At 43.5% G+C, this 20,320-nt stretch overlaps 2 protein-coding genes and 1 long non-coding RNA gene across 3 annotated transcripts in view; 2 read left to right on the top strand and 1 right to left on the bottom strand.

The window, feature by feature from the left end:
- Nucleotides 1-20,320, top strand: part of nmnat3 (nicotinamide nucleotide adenylyltransferase 3) — a 266,385-nt gene that overhangs the window by 2,376 nt on the left and 243,689 nt on the right. The window lies entirely within an intron of this gene.
- LOC127616808 (uncharacterized) overlaps nucleotides 1-20,320 on the bottom strand; it is a 121,420-nt gene that overhangs the window by 48,193 nt on the left and 52,907 nt on the right. The window lies entirely within an intron of this gene.
- slc25a36a (solute carrier family 25 member 36a) overlaps nucleotides 1-20,320 on the top strand; it is a 31,317-nt gene that overhangs the window by 3,882 nt on the left and 7,115 nt on the right. Inside the window, exons 3-4 of the mRNA XM_052088554.1 lie at nucleotides 7,417-7,494; nucleotides 15,698-15,798. Coding sequence (XP_051944514.1) covers nucleotides 7,417-7,494; nucleotides 15,698-15,798 — 179 coding nt within the window. The remainder of the gene's footprint in view (nucleotides 1-7,416; nucleotides 7,495-15,697; nucleotides 15,799-20,320) is intronic.

The raw sequence follows: 20,320 nt of genomic DNA, 5'->3' as shown, positions 1-20,320 counted from the left end.
AGCCTGCCACGCATGTTTTTGGAATGTGGGAGGAAACCAGAGCACCCGGAGAAAACCCACGCAGACCCGGGGAGAACATGCAAACTCCACACAGGGAGGCCGGAGCTAGAATCGAACCCGGCACCTCCACACTGTGAAGCCGACGTGCTAACCACTGGACTACCGGGCCGCCCACATTAAGTTTCCTCTATGGCAAAAAAAAACTGCTCAAGTAGTGATTCAATTAAAAATCTAATGCACAAAACGCTGAAATAAAAATGTTGCCTCAATGAATGTTAAAAAAAAGTGCTATAAGATTAAATACAAATGTATAGTACCTGAAAGTTAAATCATATTTCACAACTGTACTGGACTGGATGAAAGGAAAAAAAAAAGGAACGGAAGCCATTGTAACATGCACAGTTGGAACACTTACTTCAGTGATTTAAAAAATATATATATTTCACTTTTTTTGGGGGGCCGTACCACTCAAAAGAGCCTCCATACCTGCACTGTGATACATGGCAACACTGTAGAAAACATTGCATGTACTCTTGTGAAACTTTACCTGGTTACACAGCGCCATTTCTAATTGTCATCATTAACTTTCGTTAGTTTTGTCTGTAGCAGTAGTGACAATGAGGATGCGTTTTATCACCAAATAACAGACAACATATAATTATGATAATTATTGTTATGACATGAATACAATTGTATTTTTTAATCACTAATTTACTGTTAAATATTAGAAAAATCTTATTACAACCAAACCTCGGATTTTCGACCATAATCCGTTCCAGAAGGCTGTTCGAAAATCGAATTGTTCGAAAACCGAAACACTGTTTCCTACTAGAATCGATGTAAAAAAATTCTAATCCCTTCCAAGTCTAGAAAACAACTTTTTTAAAAGCATTTTTTCAATTATTTTACAGCATAAACTGCATGCATGTGTAATAAGAGAGCAGGTAACGACAAACTACAAACATTTTGTATGTTTTATTTTTACCAATTTTAACATAAACATTGACATTGTAACATAAAAATTGAACCGCTGTCTCTCCCTCTCTCTCTGTCTCTCTCTCTCATTGTGACGGTGTGTAGATTGCATTCTTTTCCACCTTGAATTTATAAACCCTAAGGTAATGGCTGTAACAATGGACGCTGTGTCTGGAATCTAGGTCTGTCTGCAATCCTACAGGTCCCATGTCAACCGCAAGAGGTGGGAGGAGGAAATGGGTGGGGAAAAAATTTAGTTTGTTTGTATCTTGAGCTTTCGTTTATTTTCGGCTCGTTCTGACTGTTGCTCATCGTGGTGTGCGTGCATATGTGTGCGAGTGCACTGGTGGGCACCTGTGTGAGTGAGTGCGTACGCGCGCGCGCGTATGTATGGAGGTGCGCAATCGGGTCGTTCGTGAGAAGTTAGTCGCTTCAAAAGTCGATCTTTGGCCAAAAAGGGGTGTGTGTGTGTGCGCTCGCACTTCCTTGCGCACTCACGCGCAAGGAAGGGGATGATGTGGCTCTTTGCAATAACTCAGTAAAAAAATTGGCCCTTCATCTCTGATTGGTTGGCCACCCCTGCTCTACTAGCTGATTTACACTGTAGTTATGTTTAACACAAATACATGTGACAATTTGTCTGCAAGATGTCATTGCCCAGATAAATTGTTTTCAAACTAAGGGGTCTCTCTAATGTTTAGTTGATGTCACAGATCTTTGCCTCACTTCTCCACAATTTAACCCATTTTTTAAAACAGTAAGGCTTCCTTCACAAAACGTTTTTCCTTTATTCAGTCGCAACAGACATATTTGAGAGGTCTAAGTTGCTAGTAGGTGTGATCGGTTGTGATTGCAAATAAGTGACTTTTGTAGCAATGAGCTGAAACCTCGTAACATTGTTGCAGAGCAGATGAGGATTGGGCAGGATGGGAATAGGGAAAAAATTGGGTTTAAGTAGGTCAACTTTCAGTGATATTAAGCCTAATGTTATCGCACAATTTGGATTGTGTAACGAGGGCACGATAGTCGTCTAGTTAGCATGTCTGCCTCACGGTGCAGTGTTCGATTCCGGCCCCGGCCTTCCTATGTGGAATTTGCCTGTTCTCCCAGTGTCTGCATGTGTCTGCATTGATTTCTCCGAGTATCCACAACGTTTCCTCCCACATTCCAAAAACATGCATGAAACTCTAAATTGTCCCAATGTGCGAGTGTGAGCGCGGATGGTTGTTCGTCTGTGTGCCTTGGGATTGGTTGATAACCTGTTCAGGGTGTATGTACTAAGACAGGTGGGATAGGCTCCAGCATGGCCGCGACCCTCCTGAGGATAAAGCGGCTTGGATAATGGATGGATGGATGGATGGATTGTATAACTGTGGGTAACAATTTCACTTTCAATTCTCACAGTGGGATATGGTTTGAAATCATCGTGGGGGACTCTAGATCAGCGGTCCCCAACCTTTTTTACCCCACGGTTTAATGTCAGTCAATATTTTAAGGGACGGGCCTTTAAGGTGTGGCAGATAAATACTACAATATAATATGAAAAGTGTGGTATTTTCAAAACATAATACAGTAATAATAAACATGAATCATGACAAGAGGAACGTCCTATCTGGCCGCAACACTCTCTGGTCGTTATGGTAATGTTTAAACGTCCCTTCAAAATAAGATACACCGCAAATACAAAGGGCATGAAAAATACAACTCACCATCGCCGCATATAATGCAGAGTGGGCCCGGTGCGTGCGAATTTCCCATTGTGTCCTACTTAAATCCGCATTTAAGTAGGACTCTGATACTGTCTGGTAAATGTAGCCAGCTTCTTTTTCTTGGAAGTTGTAGGCTCCTCTTCTGTCTCCTGGGTGGGCCTTTTTCCCTTCTAAAAGAAACTTTCCAAAGCTGTTTGTTTTTTTAAAAAATAATTTTGCTAGCTCTTCCTGGACTTCATTTTAGTGGTAACCTATCACTTGACTGAGAAGGCGCGCCAGTGACACGGTGGGTTGAGTGAAAGCCGGCACGTCTGGCTGCCGCTGCTCACCCGCAATTTTTATTGTTTTTGTTCTTGATTGTAAAGTGTCTTGGAGTGTTTTGAAAGGCGCTTATAAATAAAATGTACCGTATTTTCCGCACTAAAAGGTGCACTGGATTATTAGGCGGACCTTCAATAAATGGTCGACAGTAATCCTTCGTTTATCGCGGTTAATGGGGACCAAAGCCACCCGCGATAAACGAAAATCCGTGAAGTAGCGTCCAATTAACATAAACGGGTAAAACGGTCCGTAAGAATCTGCAAAACAACAGCGAGTCACATAGAGCAACATATACAGTACTGTACTCCATGTACAGGTATATGTATAAAATAATACAAATTTATTTATTTTTACTGTTTGAAAAAATCTGTGATGCCCGAAGACGGCTGGGATAGGCTCAAGCACCTCCCTCGACCCTAGTGAGGATCAAGCGGTTCGGAAAATGGATGGATGGATGGGCACTGAACCCGCGATAAACGAACCGCGAAGTAGCAAGGGATCACTGTATTTATTTATTTATTTTCATATATTGGACGCACTTGCAAGACGCATTCTACAATGGATCTACTAGATGGAGCTATACTCCTTCCTTTCGACTCGAGAGGTGTTCATGACCGCCTCCGAAAATCGTACATTAACGATTTCAGTACTTCAATGAAAGTACGAAAATTAAAAATAATGAATGAAAACAGAAAATCAAGTGAGGAAATCACAAAATAAATACATTCTATAGCCCCCTCACACCTTGAATGTAGATTCCAACAGAACGATCATATGTTAGTTAAATGTTGGAGACTGGACTGTCTCAGAAGATTTTATTTATTCCTTTGTTGTGTATGGGGAAATCACAAAATAAATTCTGTAGGGGGGCTGGAGAATTTATTTTGTGATTTCCTCGCTTGATTTTCTGTTTTGATGTATTATTTTCAATTTTCGTAGTTTGTTTGTTTATTGAACATATAAAACACACAATACAACAATAAATTGACAAAAGTGAAGGCTAGCAAAAATTGTAAAAAAAGAAAAAAAAACAGTCATCATCACAATTCTATGTTCAAAGGAGTAGGAATAAGTAAGAAGCTTATCTAGTCCTACCCCTTGTTTTGTAGCAACATATGATTTATCTATCTATACAGCTCTCGGTTTGTATATATATATATACAGTATACATACTCACTCTTGCACTTTTTATATCAATTTTCTCATATTCATAATAAATACTACATTTCATTAATAATTTTGAATAAGTTGATCAATGTAATTCTGATGTATTACTATATGTTAGAGATAAATTTGATGTATCAGCTTAACTCTGATTGTTGTTTTAGTTTCATTGAAGTAATCGTTAATTTACATTTTTCGGAGGTGGTCAGGAACGCCTCTCGAGTCGAACGGAAGAAGAGAAGGCACGTAGACGAACAAAGATGTACCGTATTTTACGCACTATTGGGCGCCCCAAAAAGTCTTCCATTTTCTTAAAGCTCACCGAGCGCCTTAAAATCCAGTGCATCTTTTGTATGGTCATTATGGTAATACGTCAACTCCAAGATATGATGTTATATCTTGCTGTTGGTTCAGTGAACTTTGTCGCTGCTTTATTAAATAAGTATGTGTTGCAGCTCCGAAATAAGGAGAGCTGTGGTGTTAATTTTTTAAAACAGTCTCAAAAATACAGGTACAACTTTGTCTATCTCCGTGCTTTCTTCCATTTGACTCGAGGGGCGTTCAAGACTGCCACCAAAAAAGTAAACTAACGATTACTTCAATGAAACTAGAAAAATTTAAAATAATACATCAAAACTGAAAAGCAAGCAAGGATATAACAAAATAAATTCTATTTCCCCCCCTACAGAATTTATATTGTGATTTCATCATTTGTGAACACACAATAAAGGAATAAATAACTACGACTGACATCTTGTTGTTATTTTGACTTCAAGATGGCGCCGCGAGAGTGGCTGCCTTTCCAGCATTCATTCATCTTCCGAGCCGCTTGATCCTCACTAGGGTCGCGGGGGGTGCTGGAGCCTATCCCAGCTGTCTTCGGGCAGTGGGCGGGGGACACCCTGAATCGGTTGCCAGCCAATCGCAGGGCACACACAGACGAACAACCATCCACGCTCACATTCACACCTAGGGACAATTTAGAGTGTTCAATCAGCCTGCCATGCATGTTTTTGGAATGTGGGAGGAAACCGGAGCACCCGGAGAAAACCCACGCAGGCCCGGGGAGAACATGCAAACTCCACACAGGGAGGCCGGAGCTGGAATCGAACCCGGTACCTCTGCGCTGTGAAGCCGACGTGCTAACCACTGGACTACCGGGCCGCCCCACGGGGGGTGCTGGAGCCCATCCCAGCCGTCTCCGGGCAGTAGGCGGGGGACACCCTGAATCGGTTGCCAGCCAATCGCAGGGCACACATAGACGAACAACCATGCGCGCTCACACTCACACCTAGGGACAATTCAGAGTGATCAATCAGCCTGCCACGCATGTTTTTGGAATGTGGGAGGAAACCGGAGCACCCGGAGAAAACCCACGCAGGCCCGGGGAGAACATGCAAACTCCACACAGGGAGGCCGGAGCTGGAATCGAACCCGGTACCTCTGCACTGTGAAGCCGACGTGCTAACCACTGGACTACCGGGCCGCCGCCTTTCCAGCAGCTCCTATTTATTTTGCTCTGCTACTCCTTCCTCTCATAACTTTGCTGCTGTGAAGTGGAAATTTCTCCATTGTCAGACTATTAAATGTTTTCTGATTATATCTTATCTGATTGTACTCTTGGAGCTATGATAAAGGAAATGTAAATGGATTTTTCGGAGGCGGTCATGAACGCCTCTCGAGTTGTCCAAGAAAAGAAAGGAAGGAGACGGACACCTCTGAGTTTGTTGTAAAAATTAGAGCTCTGGTTGTGGTTTTATTTTTTTAAACACAGACTTTATTAATGGTTTTCACAGTCTCAGCAAGTACAGGTACTGTACGTCTTTGTCCGTCTCCGTGCTTTCTTCCGTTCCACTCGAGAGGCGTTCATGGCTGCCTACGAAAAATGTAAATTAATTCTTACTTCAATGAAACCACGAAGAAAATCAAGCGAGGAAATCACAAAATAAATTCTGTAGGGGGGATATAGAATTTGTGATTTCCTCGCTTGATTTTCTGTTTTGATGCATAATTTTCAATTTTCGTATTTTCATTTAAGAACAGTAATAGTTAATTTACATGTTTCCGAGGCGGTCATGAACGCCTCAAGTTGAACGGAGCCTCTCGCGTTGAATGGAAGCCGTGTAGCACCATCTAGTGGACACATTTTAGATTGCGCCTTTTAGTGCGAGGCGTTCAATATATGAAAACATTTTACAAAACAGCCATTCATTGAAAGTGCGTCTCATAATCCAGTGCGTCTTTTCGTGCGGAAAATACTGTACTTGTATTTGTTGAAACTGTGAAAACCATTATTTAAGTGTGCGCTTTTTTAAAAAAAACAACATCACAACTCTCCTTTTTTCAGAGCTGCAACAAAAATGTATGTAATAAAGCAGCGACACAGTTCACTGAACCAACAGCAAGTTATAACATTGTAATCATGTCTCCAGCAAGGAGCCATTTTTTGGGGTCAACATATGACCGTAATGAGCATACACAAGGCGGATTTTAAGGCACGCGGTGAACTGAAGAAAATGGAAGACTTTTTGGTGCGTCCTATAGTGTGAAAATACATTATTATTACTGTAGACTCATGTAACACAGAATCCGGTATTTTTTCAAAATAAGACATATTTCAGATTCCGAAATTTAAAACAAAGTTATGTAAAATTATTTTTTCTTTCTGTGCGTTCCGGTACCAAATGACCCACGGACCAGTACCGGTCCACGGCCCGGGGGTTGGAGACCACTGGTCTTGATCACTCCATTTTTGCAAAAATGAACACCACTTTAAAGGTGCAATGTAGAAATCGTCACTGGAGCATTATTTCTGGTCTTTGCACCCTAAGGTTGGTGGGACTAAATGAACCCAGGTAGTCGTTGTCTTTTATTGTCCTGTAAAGATCATCGGTGTATAGGCATATGCCACTTGATTTATTTTGGGCGCATCAGTATGCTGACAGTGGCCTTGTACATATCTGTTTTTATGGAATGTGAAAGGATGCCCAACGAGTGATAATTTAGTGCTCCATCTTGAAAGGATCACATTGTCTCAACATTTACCAGAAAACAGAGCTGGAATGTCAAATGCAATAACATTTGCTTGTCTTTGTTTCCTCATGACTTAGTTACTACTTGAGTCCTTGAATCTAATTTCTCCTGCTTGAAGGTTTTGGACTCACGGTGTGCCCAACACCCAATCACATACACATGAATGAAAAATATGGCTGCTGTATGTATTAAGTCAACTGTTTTCTCTCTGCAGGTTAATCTTCGAGAGAGAGGGACTGCGGTCGCTCTTTCGAGGACTTGGACCCAACCTTGTCGGTGTGGCACCTTCGAGGTACGATCACTCCTTTGGACAATTTAGCTCTGTGCTATTATAAGGCTTATATGCAGCCAAAATGGGATTAGGTACTCCTTTCTGGTTCAAGTTACTGGCTTAGCCTTGTGGCAGGTGATTGGGACAAAGCAGCTGTAGGAACTTTAAACGTGACCTTATCTTTACTTTCTTGCAATATGTTCTCAGGAACTACCAAATATGACCATATCCAATGTTTAGGCTTGTCTTCTCAACAATTTTTGATTACACTACAAAGACAAGATATTTCATGTTCAAACTGATCAACACTATTGTTTTGGGCAAATAATCATTATGGCTGCAACATGTTCCAAAAAATGTTGGACAGGTGGCCAAAAAGACTGAGAAAGTTCAGGAATGCTCATCAAACGCCTGTTTGCAAGAGGCGAGCAAGCTGACTGGGAGGTGGGTGCCATGATTTAGGATAAAAGGCAACGTACAATTGCAAGGAATTGAGGGATTTCATCATCAAATTGTTTTTAGAACTTGTTGATGTCATACTTCCTTGTGAATGACTGAGCAATTCAGGGAAGCTCCCTTTTCGAGCCAATCACGGCACACATCTGTTCCCAGTTAGCCCGTTCACCTTTGGGATGTTCCATATTGTTTTTAATGCGCATTCCTCAATTTTCTCAGTCTGTTTTGCCACCTGTCCCACCTAGCTTTTTGGAAGGTGTTGCAGCCATGAAATTCTTAGTTAATAATTATTTGCTAAAAGCAATCAAGTTCTTATCAGTTTGAAGTTTAAAGATCTTGTCTTTTGTCGTGTATTCAATGAAATATTGGTTGAACATGATTTGCAAATCATTGCATTGATCCATCCATTTTCTGATCCGCTTACCCTCATAAGGGTTGCGGGGCGTGCTGGAGCCTATCCCTTCGGGCATGTCATGTTTGACCAACAGGTGGCACTGAAGGGCTCTCACTGCAGCTGCAGACCTGTTGGTCGTTATGTCGCTATGTAATTGTTTAAAAGGACTTCCGGCACAACCACTCAAGTGTCGGGCCATTGTTTCTTTGTTGCTGTCATGTCTGTTTGCTGTAGCTGTCATGTTCTCGATCATGTTTTGTTGACTGTTACAGTGATAATTTTACAGTTTACCCCCAGCGAGTCTCAGGGACTCGCTGATCAGAAAAGTACGAGTCCCATTATGCATTTAGAGCAGGGGTGCCCATTAGGTAGATCCTGATCTACCGGTAGATCTAAGACAGGTCCCAAGTAGATCTGAGGAGTGTCGAGAAGAAAAAAAACTATCAACCATTTGTGTGTCTTTGTACATGTTAGTAATATATTTTTTTGTGTTAATATACACTGCACACTAATCAGTCTCATTTTCACAAAAAAAATATTTAAAAAATAAAATAAAGCAGGTAAATCTTAAATTTGTGTGTGTGCGTGCGCGGGCCGGTAAGAGTAGATCCCGTGAGGTTAATTGATCAAAAAGTAGATCTTCGATCCAAAAAGTTTGGGCACCCCTCATTTAGAGAGTCCCAATTTTCAAATTCTGAAATGGTCTACTTATTCAATTGCATATAATATCACAAACAACAACAATATACATTCATAATAGGTTTATTTCTTATAAACAAATGCTGCAAAAATGTTACTAATTCAGGCATACAAGATTAACAATGAACATCAGCAACTGTGTACTCCAGGTTTATTCAACAAAATAAATGGATCAAAATATGTTGTACTCATATGGCATCATGAATACAACATAGCACAAAATCAGAGGATTTGTTTCCGGTCTCACACCGCAAAGATTAATTTACTGGTCATCATTAATACAGATAAGTATTGATGTGGCTTGACATCCTCTTCCCAAGAAGATGGATGGGTAATCTATCAATTTGACGAAAGAATCTACCACACATCATCGTTAGTTCTACTGACAGTTAACATTAGCATTACTACACCTTGTGACAAATGTTTTATTCATGAAGTTACCAGGTCAAGTCAAGTCAACATTATTTATAGAGCACTTTCAAACAGCCATCGCTTCATACAAAGTGCTCTACATGGAGCGATTTAACATGCACAATAAACAGTAAGACGAATCTGTAATAAAGGCGTTAGAAAGCACCAAGCAGTAAAATCAAGAACAAAACAAACAAAGTCATGCTGAGTCGAACGCCAAAAAATACAAGTGAGTTTTGAGGAGGGCTTTAAAGATGGGCAGCGAGGAGGCTTGCCGAATGTTCAGTGGGAGGTCATTCCAGAGAGAGAGGGACCAGCAACAGAAAAGGCTTGATCCCCTCTGAGCCTCAGTTTAGTTCTTGGTACTTCTAACAAAGACTGGTCCACAGACCTGAGGCGCCGGGCAGGTGTGTAGGGGTGTATGAGCTCAGAGAGGTAAGGTGGCGCGAGATTATTCAGAGATTTGAAAACAAAGAGGAGGATCTTGAAAATAACTCTAAAATGAATGGGGAGCCAGTGAAGGGATGCCAGAGTAGGAGTTATATGCCCCCTCTTTATGAGTACCAGTCAAGAGGCGAGCAGCGGCATTCTGGACCAGCTGAAGGCGCTTAATGGAGGACTGGCTGACTCCAAAGTACAGGGCATTGCAGTAATCGAGCCGGGATGTGACAAAGGCATGAATTACTGTCTCAAAGTGTTCATATGAGAGGAGAGGTTTTATTTTGGCCAGCTGTCTAAGGTGAAAGAAGCTGGATTTAACAACGGCACAAATTTGCCGATCGAGTTTGAAATCACTGTCCAGTTTAAGGCCCATGTTTGAGACCGTTGATTTCAGATAAGGAGACAGGGGGCCCAAGTCTACAGGATGGAATGTACAAGGGCCACTGGGACCAAACAATATCACCTCTGTCTTCTTTTCATTGAATTTCAAGAAATTTTGTGCCATCCAGGTTTTAATTTCTTCCAGACAGGATAGGAGTGGCCTTTAATGAGAAGGCGTCTTTCTTGCTCAGTGGGACATAGATCTGGCAGTCATCTGCATAGCAGTGGAAGGGAATACCATGTTTCCTTAAGATGGAACCCAATGGGGAGCAGATACAGCGAGAACAGCAGAGGCCCCAGAATTGAGCCCTCTGGAACACCACATGACAGGGGAGCAGTGCGTGACTCAGAGCAGCCAAGGCTAACACAAAAGGTCCTGTCAGCTAGATAGGACCTAAACCACTCAAGAGCACTGCCGCCAATGCCCACCAAGTGCTGCAAACGAGTCAGCAGAATACTCTGATCCACTGTATCAAATGCTGCAGTTAAGTCCAATAAAACCAGACACACATGGTCTCCAGAGTCATTTGCCAGGAGGATGTCATTAGAAACGCGTAACAGGGCTGACTCCGTGCTATGCATCGTCTTGAAACCTGACTGGAAGACCTCCAAGATGTTATGTTCATCCAAGAAAAGTTTCAACTGCATGTGCACCACTTTTTCCAGAATTTTGGAAATGAAAGGCAGTTTGGAAATGGGCCTGTAACTTGACAGCACATCTGGATCAAGACCAGGTTTCTTGATCAAGGGTTGGACCACAGCATGTTTAAACTGTTGGGGAACGACACCAGAAGAAAGGCTGCTGTTGATGATATCCAAGACCGATGCTCCAACACTCGGGAGAACCTCCTGAAAGAAACGTGGGGGAAGAGAGTCGCAAGGGGAGCCAGATGGCTTCGTCTGTCGAACTACATCCTCCAAAACGCCAAGGACACAGTTTCAAAAGAATTTAGTACAGCTGAACATGGAACATGGACAGAGGAGTCAGATGCGGTGTTTGAGACCGGAGTCCTAGCTGTAGAGACCTTATCAATGAAAAACTGAATCCGAGCAAGTAGGCAGAGGGGGTTTGAGTACAGAATCTATCGTTTTAAATAGTGCGCGTGGGTTGTGACGGTTAGCTAGAATAAGGTCCGACAGATATTCTCTTTTGGCCTCTTTTACTGTGAGCTGGTAGTTACGCCAGCAGTCTTTCCAAATTTGATAAGAGACATGCAATTTGTCTTTTTTCCACTTGCGTTCAGCTTTGCGACACTCCTGCCTAGCTGCGCGGGTAATGTCGTTAAACCATGGCTCGGGTTTAGGCTTTGGGAGCACAATTTTTGAAGGAGCCACCAAATCCAGGATGGCACGGCATGACGAGTCGAACCAAGAGGCGAGTTCCTCTGCGTTAGACGAGGGTACGCAAAGGTTATTAAGATAAGATATCCTTTACTCGTCCCACAATGGGGAAATTTACAGCCTCCAGCAGCAAGAATGTTTGTAGAAAGAAGAAAGGAGAAAGAGAAAAAAAAACAACAAACATCTTTCAATTAAAAATAATAATAATAATAATTTTTATCCATTTGTGTTCATATTGTGATTGTTATTTTTTATTCATCAGCCTGACAGCAGTCGGTAGGAACGAGCGTCGGTATCTCTCCTTCTTGCAGCGCGGGTGTAAAAGTCTCTGGCTGAAGGAGCTACCAAGTGCTGTCAGGGCGGGCTGGAGGGCGTGGGAGGGACTGGCCATCATAGCTTTTAGCTTAGTTAGCATCCTTCTGTTGCCCACCTCCTCCAGAGTGTCAAGGGAGCAACCCAGGACAGAACTGGCCTTCCTGACCAGTCGCTCCAGTCTCTTTCTGTCCCGGGCCGAGATGCTGCCTGACCAGCAGACTATGCCATAATGGATGGCCGAGGCCACCACCGAGTTATAGAACGTCTCAAGGAGTGACCCCTGAATCCCCAAAGACCTGTTTCCTGAGTAGGAAGAGTCGGCTCTGTCCTTTCCTAATCAGGGTGTCCGTGTTTGTAGACCCGTCCAGTTTGTCGTTGAGAAGAACACCAAGGTACTTGTAGGAGGTCACCCTCTCTATGTCCATACCCCGGATGTTCATCGGTGCTGGTGAGGACTTTTTCCTGCAGAAATCCACAACCAACTCCTTAGTTTTCCTAGGGTTGATCTGGAGGAGATTCTGCTGGCACCAGTCCACAAAGTCCTTTGTCAGTCCCCTGTACTCCCGATCGTCCCCTTCTGTAATGAGGCCAATAATCGCAGAGTCATCGGAGAACTTCTGAAGGTGGCAGTTTGGAGTGATGTGTCTGAAGTCCGAGATGTAGAGGATGAACAGGAATGGAGCCAGAACAGTCCCCTGCGGCGCTCCAGTGCTGCAGAGAAGCCGGTCCGACTCACAGCTCTGCAATCTCACGTACTGCGGCCGATTTGTGAGGTAGTCTATGATCCATGCTGTGAGATGGTGGTCCACTCCGGCGTTCTGCAGTTTGCCTCCCAGCAAATTGGGCTGGATGGTGTTGAAGGCACTGGAGAAATCTACGAATGTAATTCTCACAGTGCTCCCAGCCTTCTCCAAGTGTGACAGCACTGAGTGGAGGAGGTAGATAATGGCGTCTTCCACGCCGATGCCAGGCTGATAGGCAAACTGCAGCGGGTCCAGTGACGGGCTCACCAGCGGTCGAAGGTGGGCGAGGATGAGTCTCTCCAGCATCTTCATCAGGTGAGACGTCAGCGCCACCGGTCTGTAGCTGTTCAGCTCCTTAGGGTGGGGGGTCTTGGGCACTGGGACCAGGCACAAAGTTTTCCACAGCTGTGGAGCTCTGCCCAGCTTCAGGCTCAGGTTGAAGATGTGCTGGACAATGTTACACAGCTGGTCAGAGCAGGTCCTGAGGAGCCGGGAACTGATCTTGTCCGGACCTGCTGCCTTCCTCAGTTGGTTCCTTACCTGCTCTGTTGTGACGGACAGGCAGGAACCAGGTGACATACTGGGTTGATGAGAGCTGGTCGAAAGAGGAGGGGGAGGAGAAGAAGTCCTCAGTGAGAGAGGTTGCAGTTTGTGGTCCATCTGCCCAGTCCTTGTCCTTCTCGATCACTGTCTTTGGGCTGTCATGGCCTGAGATGGTTTTCAGGCCCCTCCAGACACCAGTGACATTGCTGGCCTGTAACTGGTCCTCCAATTTCATCCTGTATATCTTCTTCCCCTCCCTGATCTTTCTTCTCAGCCGAATCTGCACGGCCTTCAGCTCCTCTCTGTTTCTCGACCGAAAAGCTCTCTTCTTCTCCTTCAGCAGGGTCTTTATGTCAGGATTAATCCATGGTTTGTTGTTGGAAAAACACCGCAGAGTTCTGGTGGGTACGGTGTTCTCCTCACAGAAGTTTATATAATCCGTGATGGTGTCAGTGAGTGCATCAATGTCCTCCCCATGAACCTCGCTGAAGAGTTCCCACCTGGTTGTCGCGAAGCAGTCCCGCAGAGCATCTTCAGCTTCCGATGACCATTTCTTGACCATTCTGGTCACAGTTGGCTGCCTGTGCACCAGGGGTTTGTACACAGGCTCGAGAAATACCAAGTTGTGGTCTGCTCTTCCAAGAGGGGGGGAGGGAGAGGGGTTTATATGCCTCCTTGGTATTGGCATAAAACAAGTCCAAAATATTATTGTCTCTAGTGGCACAGGTTACATACTGCTTGAAGGTTGAAAGGGAGGACGACAGAGAGACATGGTTGAAGTCCCCAGAGATGATCAGCAGGGCGTTGGGGGACTGTGTTTGCAGCCTGCTCACGACAGTCATCAGGGCATCACACGCTGCATCACTATTAGCCGACGGGGGGATGTACACTGTCACGGCTATTACGTGTGAGAATTCCCACTATTAGCCGACGGGGGGATGTACACTGTCACGGCTATTACGTGTGAGAATTCCCTCGGGAGATAATGGGGCCTGAGGCTAATGGCTAACAGATCAATGTCCCGGTTGCAGAGTTTCTTTGATCGTGATATGCCCCGGATTGCACCATTTGTCGTTCACAAAAACAGCAAGTCCCCCACCGTTTCTCTTTCCACTCCCTTCATTCCTGTCCGCACGTATGAGTTGGAAGCCTTCCAACTCGACATGTGTGTCCGTAGTGATCGCTGTTAGCCACGACTCTGTGAGTAGCATTAGGCTAGCCCCGCGGTACTCCCTTTGATGTCACGTTAGCGCCGCCAGCTCATCCATCTTGTTAGGGAGCGATCTTACATTCCCCATGATGACGGACGGGAGGACATGTCTGTACTTTCTCCGCCTTGTGCGGCGGTCCTTCCCGGCTCGACACCCTCGTGTCCTCCTCTTCAACTCTCGTGGGATATCCGATTTGTCACCGGCCAGTAGCCCGCTGTTAGCCCGCCATGCTAACAGCTGGTCCTTACTGTAAACAATGGAGTTGCGTGTGCTATCTGGATCTCCGTTCACAGGATACGTAAAAAGATTAAAGCAAATAAAGGAGATGAGCATAAATGAAGCTGCCCCTCTCCCCCCCATGGGTTTGGGGTACAAAACCACGCAAAACAAAATGGGAAGAAGTAATAAATAAAGTAAAAGGATGAAAAGAAACTCAAACAGGGATATGAGCTGCTGGAGAGGCAGCCACTCAGGGGGCGCCATCATCAAAAAAAAAAAAGCCATCAGAGAAACGACTAGCAGTGCAAGGGTTAAAAATTCGGCGTTTACAACTAGGAGCGCCAGATTTCACAGCAGCATGCGATAAGACTACGTCAAATAAAACTGCCATGTGATCAGAAATCCCATTTTCAAGGACTTCCAGATTTGACACCGGTAGACCATGAGCAAGGACAAGGTCTAAAATATGTCCTTGTTCATGTGTCGGGCTGGTCACATACTGCACAAAATTAAAAGAGTCAATAAGTCTTTTGCTAGCGGTTTTTCCGGACAGCACACATGGATATTAAAATCCCCCATTAGGAGGATATGATCATATCTCAGCCTGATTTCCGCAAGAAAGGTTGAAAAATCGCTTAAAAAGTATTGTATTCTTGTTGTATTTATGAGGACGGTAAATGACAGCACAAAGCACCGGGAAAACACGACCAACTTCAAAGAAGGCTGCGTCTTTTCACCACTGTCTTGCCAAAACGCCGGAGCCGGAATCGCCGGAGCCGGAATCGAACCCTCCACCTGTGCACTGTGAGGCGGACATGCTCAAATCATTGCATTCTGTTTTTATTTATGTTTCACACAACATCCCAGCATCATTGGAATTGGGTTAGTACATCTTGTTAGGAAGTGCCGTGGTTCTATGCCCCCCCCCCCCCCCCCCCACCGCACCCCCAGGAGCACACATGGAAAATTGTGTCCCTCTCCATCATTTAAGATTTTTTTTGTTCTACATCCAATCAACCAGTCTCTCCACAACCAACCTCCATTATTCCTCATCCCCTTATTTACCACAGGGCGATCTACTTTGCTGCTTATTCAACAGCCAAGGAGAAGCTGAATGGCGTGCTGGAGGCAGACTCCACCCAGGTGCACATGGTGTCTGCTGGAATGGCAGGTAACCAAGAGCACCCCGCTCCATTCCACTGTCTGTTTGTCTGTCTGGGTAGCTTGCTTTCTGTCAGTCTGTCTGCCTGAGAATTGTCTCTCCATGCCATGATGGGTTTCTAGACAGAAAGCTGAAAGAATTCCTCCCTTAATATTCACCAGATTAATTATTTTTCCTCATGTTGAATTACTCACCCACTACCCCTCCACCCCTCAATCATCTACATGTGTGAGTTCATCATCAAAGTACACCTTCATTAATATTTCAAAAAATGCTAAAATTAGTAAGAACTTTTTATTGGTTTTTAATTCCACTAATATATAAAAGGGGGTGTACCAGAAAGCACAATTTAAGACTCTCAGGATTACCCAAAAGTCTGTTATTGAGAATTTAAAAAAACAATCATGAAACTTCCTGTAATCATTTCATATCTAAAGGAAACAAGTCTGAAAAAGGCATGTTTTTTAAAAAAAAAGGCAAGTGGAACCTTAACGATCAAACTGTTATTTTTATACAAAAGTTCTATGTCACTATTTATTAGTTAGCAGTAGTGAGCAACAAATAAAGGTTGGTTTATTTGTTCAGTATTTGGGCTCCACGAATGGTTCTGCAAACAGTAGCGCGAGCTGCGAAGTTTGCCTTCAGCGAAAAAATTAAAGCAACATTGACTGAGAGAGTTAGATCAGACCAGTCGCTTAGCCCATTCCACATAAAGTCGCATGGCGGTATTCCCTCATTTTTTAGGCACTCCATGACAAGTAAAAGTTGTCCGGAGAAGCAAATTGAAGCCAATTTACGTGATGACCGTGCACTCGGCCGGCGTTTTCTCCTGACTCTACACCTCATGTGTCAATGTGTCATTTCATCACATGAGCACACTTGCAGGTTTGCAGCGACATCGCCGATGTTGGATGCAGGAAAAAAAACCCAAACTGTTTTTGAATAAGGATTCAATAAAAATGTACTGCGCATTAGTTCAATCAAACTTGTACCTAAACAAAGCACAAACAGGTTAAATGTATATTATACTTGAAAGTTAAATACAAGTAACTGCACTTCCTACATGTGATTTACTGGATAAAAAAAAAAAGTTGAAGCCACTGTAACACTATGCGCAATTTATGTTTCTTTGCGTACCAATTGAGGGAGCCTGTGTAGTACTCGTGGCACTGATACCATGATTTGAACTGCTTTAGATGTTCACTGAAATGATGATACACTGGATTTTCTGTCTTGCGTGACATCTTTGTCACTTTTAAAAGCATATTGTAGCTGAAAACTTCAATGTTTGAAATTTGAGGTTCCACTGTGCCATTGCGAGTTCTTTTCCTTGGAATCTGTCTACGTTTCCCTCACTCAGATGCCGTAACAGTAAATCAGCGCATGATGGCTTCGCTGGCCTACATGACTGACTCTCATTGTGCCAGTGCAAACATCTTCACTAATATGCAGCATGTGTTTGGTGCCGTTAGGTGAAACGCCACAAGGTCCTTAAAGTTTAGGTTGTGCTTTTTAGAAATTCTTGGGAAAAACAAAAATCTGAACATCATTTCATACTTTTTTTTTTAAAACCATCATCCTTCCCTTTTTATTCCATTATTATTATTATTATTACCATTACTTTGAGGCCTCTTAAGAGGGCTCTAAATGGTTTTAACATCCCTTACTTATACAATGTGGTCTGGGCCCCCTTCTTTGCTCTGTCTGTATAGAGGAAAGAGCACGGCCCCCAGTGGTCAACAGGGGCCCCAGGCACTCGGGCGGACACGTCAGGTAGCTCCTCATTTCATTACACTGGTATGATGGTAATTTCAATTAGTGTTAGTAAGCTGTGGCTTTTAATTGTAATGATTATAGCATTGCTTCTGGCAATGTTTTAGCATCTGGTTTGTATTTTCCTCTGTTGCTTTCCCTTAGTATTCTCTCAGCTCCGCAGTAAAAGTTAAGTCAAGACACCTCTGCGTGTGTGCGTGTTCTTTTTTTAGCACAAAAGAAATGCTAACCTTGTCGGTGATACAGAACTTTAAATATTCAATGGCACCATTTCATAATTTATGCTGATATTATTGAGGGGCAATTGGTGTTCTCGTCAAGATGCAGTCATGGCCATTTCACAACACAGCAACAGTTCTACTTGAAATACACAAATGCATGCTGGAAACGGGCCAGTCATCATGTGAGCGTGCTCATAACTAGTCGGCAAGATTCATCTGCTGAATACTTCCTCTTTTCATATTCCTCACAATATTTCGGCATGGCTGAGACCGTGTTTCAAGGCCACCGACACGCAACTTGGCCTAAAGTCATCAGCTACAACTAATGTACAGTACAAACATCTCTTTCACTTTAAAATCATTTTGGAGGCTCCAGTCCAATTTTGCGACATATCCTCGTTTTGCAAAGCTTCTTTGCAGTGCGATGCCACCCCATTGGTTAGCTGTGGGTTTTTTTGTTCATGAAGGCTTCCTAGTTTTACAGTAAGATGTATATCCCTTCCTCCTTTTGAATGAAACCATATTCATAGGTGTCAAACTCAGGTCCTGGAGGGCCGCTGTCCTGCATTGTTTCCAAGTTTACCTGTTGCAAAACACCTGATTCAAATAAACAGGTTCAATATCAGTCTTCCGCAGCGCTTGCTGATGATCTGATCATTTCAATCAGGTGTGTAGCACCTATTCTATTTATTCAAGGATAAATAGAAACCAATATGGCACAGGTGTCAAACTCCGGTCCTGGAGGGCCGCTGTCCTGCCTGTTTTCCAGCTCTCCCAAGAGCAACACACCTGATTCAAATTATCAAGAATGTTCACATGCTGCTTCAGAGCTGGCTGATGACCTGATCATCTGAATTAGGTGTGTTGCAGCCGGGAGAGCTGGAAAACAGGCAGGACAGTGGCCCTCCAGGCCCGGACCTGGACATGTCTGCAGTAAACAATCCTTTTGGGGTTTTTTTTGTTTCCCAAACTAACAAATTTACTCATCATGATTACATTATAAAATAAATGTCACTATCTGTCTGCATAAAAAGCAGGATTGAATCTTCAACAAAAAAACGGTTCTGCTGAAATAGTTCGTTTTCGTTCGTCTTTCAATTTTACACCATGTTATACAATTTTACACAATCTCAAAAGTGTGCCGACAGTGGAATTACACTCAAAAGCCATGGGTGGACCAAAACACTGCACACACACACAAAAATCTGCATAATAGCATGACTGTGAACCTGAAAGCCACGACGGATGTGTCCATTTGTTTATTTACGTCTGCTCTCAAGGGGCTTGGCCGAGAGTTACATCGGGAGCATGGAGTCAGTCTGATTGTCTGTTTTAGAACGCAGTCAGTTCGTTGTTGGCATTTGCTCAATGCTCCCTGTGAGGGTTTTCATTTACAGTCATGTGTTTGACTTTTTTTTTTCATGTTTTAAATTGTACTTGGCCGGCAGCGTATCTGAAGCTCGCAACACAAAACAAAAAAAATAAATGAATAAAAATAAGACAGAGCAAAAGCTTGAAATCCCCAAAAGTGTGGGCAATCCAAATTGAAGATTCCACTGTTCACATAATAGATAGACGGAGGGTCCAACATGAATCATCAAATTCTGCCGGAGTTGGATCTAATGAGTTGATGCTCCTTTCATACCTCAAAGGTTGACTTTTCCTTCCACTTGAAAAGCGGACAAGGTTAGCATTTCCCCTTTTAGCCAGGGCATTTTATGTAGCCGTGTCTTCCAGTGTGATTAATAATAGGGAGCTTAAGGATTCTTCTGCTTTTATTTGTTGTTCTTGGCCTAGAACTGGAATTTTGATCCGGTTCGCCTCTTTTCCATCTGCATTTTCTTTGGCTTATCGAATAGCGAACAATAAAGGGTGGGAAGAATTAGTCACAAAGTGGGGGTAGACTACTGTAAACAAAGTAAAACAAAGTAAATGAACATACGAAAGGGGATGGGCTCTTAAGATATCTTTTATTTGTCCCACACTGGGGAAATATACAGCCTCCAGCAGCAAGAATGTAGGTAGAAAGAAGAAAAAAATAACAACAAACACCGTTCAATTAAGTGCAATATAAACACAAAATGGATAAATCGCAGTGCTATTTACAATTGTCTTTCATATCATTTAATTATTATTATTATTATTGTTGTTGTTGTTATTTTTTATTCAGCAGCCTGACAGCAGTCGGTAGGAACGAGCGTCGGTACCTCTCCTTCTTGCAGCGCGGGTGTAGCAGTCTCTGGCTGAAGGAGCTACCAAGTGCTGTCAGGGCGGGCTGGAGGGGGTGGGAAAGAGGCAACCCTCCATCTTCACAGAGGGTTCTGGGTCGGGTGGGTGGATGTGACTGCTGCTTGTGTGTGACTGTGGTACAGAAAAGCCTGTGTCTATTTTAGGGCTTTACTGTAAAGCTTTCACCCCTGCGTGATTGGGTGGGACACCCCCCGCCATCCGAGCCCCCCATATCTGCAGGCTACTAGCTGCAGCGGGGAGGAGCTGGAGGAGCTTTGCCCCTCCCCCGTGAGTACACGCCATAGACG

Source organism: Hippocampus zosterae, chromosome 15 (assembly GCF_025434085.1).
Source record: "Hippocampus zosterae strain Florida chromosome 15, ASM2543408v3, whole genome shotgun sequence".
Lineage (NCBI taxonomy): Eukaryota > Metazoa > Chordata > Actinopteri > Syngnathiformes > Syngnathidae > Hippocampus > Hippocampus zosterae.
The sequence above is the reverse complement of the archived record's forward strand: the minus strand, read 5'-3'. Positions and strand labels throughout refer to the sequence as shown.